The 7,887-nt window shown below is 42.8% G+C and overlaps 1 protein-coding gene across 1 annotated transcript in view; it reads right to left on the bottom strand.

Moving 5' to 3' along the window:
- The window catches only part of DLGAP3 (DLG associated protein 3), a 43,925-nt gene that overhangs the window by 4,036 nt on the left and 32,002 nt on the right, over positions 1 to 7,887 (bottom strand). Inside the window, exons 7-9 of the mRNA XM_015820457.1 lie at positions 5,183 to 5,607; positions 3,037 to 3,128; positions 2,043 to 2,186 (exon numbers count right to left, since the gene is read on the bottom strand). Of these exons, the coding sequence (XP_015675943.1) occupies positions 2,043 to 2,186; positions 3,037 to 3,128; positions 5,183 to 5,607 (661 nt within the window). The remainder of the gene's footprint in view (positions 1 to 2,042; positions 2,187 to 3,036; positions 3,129 to 5,182; positions 5,608 to 7,887) is intronic.

A 7,887-nucleotide genomic window follows, 5' to 3' on the forward strand; every position in this document is an offset into this window, starting at 1 on the left:
GAAGAAAGGATCTGTGTAAAGGATCTGGGCTTGAAATGGGCTTTGTGGCAGGCTGGAGGTGATGAAGCAGAAACACTAAAAGAGAACAGACCTCTGTCTAGCACCCAACCCTGCCAGTCAGGCGTGCTGGCCATAGTCTGGAAGAGCCTTAAAAAGAAATATGCACAGCTGTGAGTGGATGCATGGAAGGAGCTTGAGATGCACACAGGCAGACACGCGAGCGCAGACACGGAGGGAAAGAACAGATGCGTTAAAGCGAAACACATGGCAAAAATAAATAAATAAAACAAATCTGGAACTTGTTTCTCAGCCAAATTCCGAGCTGTTCGCCACCTCTCTATTTTCAGGAAGCTTGGCTGTTTGCTTCCTTCCTTTTTTTCTTTTTAAAATATAATGAAAGAGAACAGAGATTCACTAAAAATGTCCAATTATTTTTGCCGTGGCCAGCAACACAGCTTTACAGAGATCAGAGTGGAGGGTGTGTGTGTGTGTGTGTGTGTAGGAGGAAAACAGCCGTGATTGCTCTCTCTCAATTCTTTATCTCTTTTATTCTCAGCAAATCTCTCAGGACACCTGAGAGAAAAGGAAGCAGAAAGCCTCCGATGCATGTTTAGCTGAGAGTTTGATTTATTTTTCCTTTCCTAAATTGGTACGTCTTTAGGAGATGCGTCTTCGTGGGAAAAAGTCCCTGGTACCATTAGAGTAACTGTAACAGTAACAATTCTTAAAAACCTCCAGTGATGGAGCATCCGCAACTTCTGGAGGCAAGTCATTCCGCTGATTAAGTGTTGTCATTCTCAGGAAATTTATCCCGAATTCTAAGTTGGATCTCCCTTTGATAAGTTTCCATCCATTACTTTTTGTCTTGCCCTCAGGTGCTTCAGAGAATAGGTCAACCCCCTCCTCTCTGTGGCAACCCCTAGCCCCTAACCCTAACCTTTAAACCTATCCCCAACCCTAACCCTAACCCTTAACCTGTAACCCTAACCCTAATCCTAACCCTAACCCTTAACCCTAACCCTTAACCCTAACCCTTAACCCGTAACCCGTAACCCTTAACCCGTAACCCGTAACCCGTAACCCATAACCCCTAACACGTAACCCGTAACCCGTAACCCGTAATACGTAACCCTAACCCTTAACCCTTAACCCTTAACCCTTAACCCTTAACCCTTAACCCTTAACCCTTAACCCTAAACCCTTAACCCTTAACCCTTAACCCTTAACCCTTAACCCTTAACCCTTAACCCTTAACCCTTAACCCTTAACCCTTAACCCTTAACTCGTAACCCTAACCCTTAAGTCTGATCCTTAACCCTAACCCTAACCCTAACCCTAACCCTAACCCTTAACCCTTAACCCTTAACCCTTAACCCTAACCCTCACATATTGGAAAAGTTAGATCAGGACCCCTAATCCTTCTCTTCGTTAGATTACAGATAGTCCTCAACTTACAAAAGTTCATTTAGTGACTGTTCAAAGTTACAATGGCACTGAAAAAAGTGACTTATGACCATTTTCCACACTTACGACTATTACTGCATCCTCACGGTCACATAAATGAAATTTGGATGCTTGTCAACTAATTCATATTTATGATGGTTGCAGTGTGCCAGAGTCATATGATCGCTTTTTTCATCCTTCTGACAAGCAAAGTCAATGGGAAAGCCAGATTCACCTAACACCCATGTTACTAACTTAACAACTTGGACAGAAATTTCAAATTTCAAAAGCAAACTTACTTTAATCAAATTTACTTTCATCAGACTGAAGAAGAGCCAGTAGATAAGCAAAGAAACACAGGTGACTTAGAAAACTTCCTGTGAAATGCAAGCTAGGACCTTCACATGGACCTGTTCATTGCCTCATACATAGCCACAGTCCATCCAACTCTTCTCTACTTGGACAGAAATTTCAGAAGCAAACTTACTTTCATCAGACTGACAAGAGCCAGTAGGGTCAGCAAAGAAATACGGGAAAAGTTGTGGGTTTTTTTGCATCATCTTATCCCATCCCCTTCCTCTCTTTTTTTTTTTTTTTACCTTGGCCTCAATGGGCTTCCACCCGTTAGCTTTGAGTTGCTGAAGTTCAGCAAACTTCATGCTGACATCCTCAATTGACAGCTGCAGGAGATCCCAGAATCCAGCCAGATCCTGAAAAGTGGGCATGGGGAAAGCATTTGGATCCTGCCAGGAAGAAAATGAAAAGGAGAAATGTTTAGAGCAGACATGTCAAACTTGCAACATCACGTGACATCGTGCGACGTATAGGAGCTTTTCCCCCATTGCCGGCAATGGGGTAGGCACTGTTTCCTCATGACATGTCTGGGCCGCAGGCTGGTAGTTTGACACCCCTGGTTTAGAGGATGGGGGCAGAATCAGATTTGGTCTGCCGCAAGAGTGATTGCAGGATGTGGGCAAAAATATGGAGAGGGCATTCTTGAAGGTGAGATCCAAGATTGGCTTGTTTTTTCCCCAATGTGTGGACCTTCAAATGCATGGGTGTGGCTGATATATTGACTTTTGGATCATACCCAGTAGATATTCCTGGTCTGCTGGGAACTGAAGTTTAAGCACATCCAGAAGACAACACTTTGCCCATTTCTGGTTCAGTATGGTATACGGCATTTTCAGGAACAACGTGGCATCTACTGTAAAATCATGCCCAAGGAAAACTGGCGGAACTCACAGGTTGCATGGACACGTTTTACAACTCCCTATTTTCTTCCAAAATCTCAGAAGGTGGCAGCACCAAACTGACCATGTGTAGATTGAAACATATGGAGGAGCCATCAGGAATTCAGGGTTAGAGGTTAGAGGTCAAACCAACCAACTCAGAAGAAATTTATGGCAAGCTGTCATTGCATGGTTGCCAAAAAAGTCTCTCCACATGACCACATGAAGTCACCAGAAACTGAATACTTGGAGAAAGCTGGACTTTTTTTTTTAACCACTCCAAATTTGGAAGGCATGTTAAGAAAACCTATTTATGTATCATATAAATGTGTAACATATACATATCAAATGTTCCCCTCACCATATTTTGCTGGCAGAGTCGGTAAAACTGCTGGACTTTCTGGCTCATCAGGAGCTGAGCACTGCCAACTGCACTACGGATCTTCTCAAGAACTGGACAGGAACAAGGTAAAGCAAGAAAATCAATGGAAACAGTCAGTATTGGGATAAATTTGAAGTCTGCTCTATACTAGTGAGTCTTGATAGTTCCTCTGCACGACAAAGCAGCTTACAAGAGTCTCCAACCTTTATGGATGTAATGTAATGGTTTTTTTTGGTTTTTTTGAGAAGAGGAGATGATCGGCTAGTACCCCTAAACTGCACCCGAAGGATGTGGAAAAGAAGGTGATGGGATATGTAGGATAGTTGGAAAGGAGGAAGGAGGAGAGAGGTGTGGGTAGGAGGGGAAGGAAGGAAGAGGGAAGTAGGTAGGAAGGTTGAGGGAGTGAGGGTGGATGCAGGGGGGGGGAACCGCCAATCATTTCTGAAAATATATTGAGTAGATTTTTCTTTTTGTCTTTTAATGAAATGCACCACATTTGTATTATTTGTTTATATGTTTATTTGAAAATTAATAAAATTTACAAAACTAAGAGTTTCCAACCTTGGCAACTTTACGACTTGTGGATTTCAACTCCCAGAATTCCTCAGCTATCCATGCTGGCTGAGGAATTCTGGGATTTGAAGTCCACAAATTGTAAAGTTGCCAAGGTTGGAGACTCCTGAATGACATTGCATAAGATTTTGCATTTAAAGAGCAATATTTCTTTTAAGACAAGGCAACCACTGTTGGGAGAAGCTTATTAATGCTGGAGTGGAAACAAGCTTGGAAGCTATTAGAGGAGACCATTGTAATTCCCTTTAGCCAAGGCTTCTGGTGCTTAATTGTTTGTGATTATATTTTTCTTGTGTTTTCTTTTGTTGCTCTTGCATTTTGGTCTGTGACCGCAAAATAAAAATTAAAATTAAAAACAAGCTTGGAAGAAGATGTTCCTTCTTTGGAAAGCTGACATTTACGATAGGCAAAAAGCCCCCAAATTTGGCATCAACAGCAGATTTCCTCCAGACACAAATAAAAACTTCAGAGGAAGTTCCCCCTCCCATCTAAATGGCTGAAAGAATTGAATCCCTCTCCCCTTTTCATGCTTGCTGCTATCTGGGGAACATCCAGCCCCATGCATTCTATTTCCACGTTTCAAAGATGGCATGTTAATTACAAGAGATCAAGGGCATATTTGAATGATCCCCCAGGAATGGAAAAAAAAATCTATGTACATTTCTATATGAACCTATATACATTTCTATATGAACCTTCCAGTTGCTTTTCTATTTATGTGTTATAAGACAACCTATGAAAAATTAGGCTAAGCATGAATAGAATAGTCGGGTGGGTTTCCTTTTATGTAGTATGTTGGGTTAGTTTAGTGAGTGAACTCATAAGTTGTGTCAATTACTAAGCAGGTCATGACCGACCGGATTTACAACCTGTTTTGTGGTGGTTGTTAAATGAATCACCATGGTCGCTAAACAGATTCATGGTTGTTACATGAATGCCATGGTTGATCAACAAATCTATGGTCTGCAATGGGTGCATTTTGCTGAAATTATGGTCAGAATTGTTATAAATTGCAGTCATGTGACTGTGGGATCCTGCCAATATCCATAAATGTGAATGCAAATGGTTTCCAAGTGCCCAACATGTGACCCCAGGGGCCCCTTGGTCACCAGAACTTCAAATCCAGATCATAAATACCAATTTGGGGATCTGTCATAACTTTGAATGGTCATTAAATGGCTGGTTGTAACTTGAGGACAATCTGTAATCAAGTAAATGAAGGAATTCATGGATGTCCTTTTCCCTCATAAAAATGTTTGAACAGCCAATTCTTTATGTAACGCGAGGGTGACTATTTCTGCATAGCTCTTCCCGATATTTTCTGTAATCTAAAAGCGATCTGAAATGCAGCCCCTATTTATGGCTTTTGATTTATTGGTCTAACTCTAAATGTTGGATGCTACCCATTGCAATCATCATTTCGTTCTCTAGTCAGGCATTAATTTCCTTGTCCAAAATATGTTCAGCCACAGAGCCCTACAGTTTGGCTTGCGCCCAGCGACAGTGCAGATGGAGCTGCCCAACCTCCTCCTGGCCCTGGAGATGGACTCACTCTCTTCCGGAAGATCGTAATCTTCGGCCTCCAGTTCCATCTGCTGGCACCAGGCTTCCATCTTTTCCACCTCGGCCTGCAACAACTTGATGAACCACTCGCCATCCCGGTGGCAAGGCGACGCTCGGCCAGAATCCGGCAGGCTGCGGGAGCCTCGGTCCATCCAGGACTCCTGTCGCGGCACTTCCACTGTGTCGTATTGCATCTGGTAGTCCTCCCGATAGGCCCACTGCCCTTGCGTGTGAACTGTTTTGTAGACGGAATATTGCCGCGTGGATTCAGGCTCGGAGGAGTGCCGCTGGAAGGAACGTCCAAACTGAAGGGCCTTATCCTCGGTGGCCACGGCCAGCCCAGCCAAGCCCTCAAGCTCTAAGTCAGCCTGCACACCTGCTGTCACGCTGTTGGACCGCTTGAACCGAGCACGCCTAAGATGAAAAGGAGAAAGGATTAGATTTCCCTGGGTGATGGAATAGAGTAGGGAGGTGGACTCCCAGGAGTGAGGGGCCGCATTCTAGAGGAGTAAGAGGCAACTCAGCCCAGATATTCTGTGCGAGAGAAAGCATTTTAGTTCCCAAAGTATGTTGTAGATGCAGATGGTAGAGTGTTTAGTCTGGCAAGATTCTGTCTATAGGTGTGGGAACAATAAAGAACTTAGTTTGGAAGAATCCTATGCCATTCTTGGTTCGGTGCCCTGGTATTCTATAATGCAAAGCAATTCAATGGAGAGAAGGTTGATCCACTTAGCTCAGTAGGTTCTACTTTGACTATGAAGTTGAGTCATCTGGAACAACTGTTTTTTTTTCCAGTTGTACAAAACATCATATACATAGCCTTTGGAAACCGCATGTTATAAAGTTTTGGTCACCGCGATGCAAAAAAGATGTTGAGACTCTAGAAAGAGTACAGAGAAGAGCAACAAAGAGGATTAGGGGACTGGAGGCTAAAACATATAAGGAACGGTTGCTGGAATTGGGTCTGTCTAGTTTAACGAAGAGAAGGACGAGGGGGGACAGGATAGCAGTCTTCCAATATCTCAGGGGTTGCCCCAAAGAAGAGGGAGTCAAGCTATTCTCCAAAGCGCCTGAAGGCAGGACAAGAAGCAACGGATGGAAACTGATCAAGGAGAGAAGCAACCTAGAACTAAGGAGAAACTTCCCGACAGTTAAAACAATTAACCAGTGGAACAACCTGCTTCCAGAAGCGGTGAATGCTCCAACACTGGAAGTTTTCAAGAAGAGACTGGACAGCCATTTGTCTGAAATGGTATAGGGTTTCCTGACTAAGCAGGGGGTTGGACTAGATGACCTCCAAGGTCCCTTCCAACTTTATTATTATTATTATTATTATTATTATTATTATTATTATTATTATTATTATTATTATTATTATTATTATTATTATTATTATTATTATTATTATTATTATTATTATTAACTATTGAGAGCCATAAAAACCTGAGGATGATTCAGTGACATTACCAGAGAGAGTAAGGCCCCTCTTTGTGACTGATGGTCAAAATATACTACAGAGATGGGCATGCAAAATGGGAAGCCTGGGATGGATTTTTTTTTTTTTAACCATTCTCTTGGAACATGTCAGTTTTCTCCTGGGATGTGCCAAACGGTGCAATCCAGAGATGGTTTATTAGTCCTAGATGTTCCCTAACTGACACAGGAAGTGGTTCATGGTTTCCAGAGGTGCTTCATCTTTGAAACTGAATGATATGAACAGTTTCCTTTTCCAGCCCATCTACTTCTGCAACTATATGAACTACTTTGGAGCCCAAGAATTAGAATGTCAGTTATTATATGGGGAACTTTGGGAAGCAGTTATCTTTTCCATCCAGTATGATAGCTTTAGGATGCAACATACATCTCTTTCTGCAACAAAGCTACTGGGTCCCAGAGGCAGGAACAAGAGTTAGGAAACCTTCAACAAGCAGTAACAAATTCCGTGCCTTCTTGTTTGAGCATCAAACTCCCCTGCGTTTCCTGGCCTGTTTCTATGGCAACCAGTGTTGGATGGATGCTAGAGGACCAAAGAGAGATTGAGTGCAGCAGAAGACGTGCTGGCCAATTACTCACTGGAAGAAGAAATGGGATATCTAACTAGGTGCTTTGAAATTCAAGGGTTTGTGTGGTGAATGGCAGGGATACCAGGTCAGACAATCCCCCAAATATTATAAACCTGAATTTCTGGCTTGAGTGCTTATTCTTCTTTCAGAGTCAAGAATGCTCCCTTCCAGGACTCAGACTAATAAGTCTCTGCTCATTCCCATGCTACACAGGTAGTCCTCGACTTACAACAGTTCATTTAGTTCAAAGTTACAACGGCATTGAAAAAAGTGACTTAGGACTGTTTTTCACATTTACAACCACTGCAGCATCCCCATGGTCACGTGATCAAAATTCAAATGCTTGGCAACTGATTCATATTTATGAGAGTTGCAGTGTCTTGGGGGGTCATTCGATCCCCCCTCGTGGCCTTCTGACAAGCCAAGTCAATGGGGATGCCAGATTCACTTAAAAACCATGTGACTAATTTAACAATTACGGTGATCCACTTAACAACTGTGGCAAGAACAGTTGCAGAACGGGGCAAAACTCGCTGAACAATTGCCTCGCTCAGTAACAGAAACCTTGAATTCAGTGGTGGTTGTAAGTTGAGGACTACCTGTATTTGATTGTCCCAAGCCTGTACGTAGG

Source organism: Protobothrops mucrosquamatus, unplaced genomic scaffold (assembly GCF_001527695.2).
Source record: "Protobothrops mucrosquamatus isolate PMUCROS unplaced genomic scaffold, P.Mucros_1.0 scaffold1131, whole genome shotgun sequence".
NCBI lineage: Eukaryota > Metazoa > Chordata > Lepidosauria > Squamata > Viperidae > Protobothrops > Protobothrops mucrosquamatus.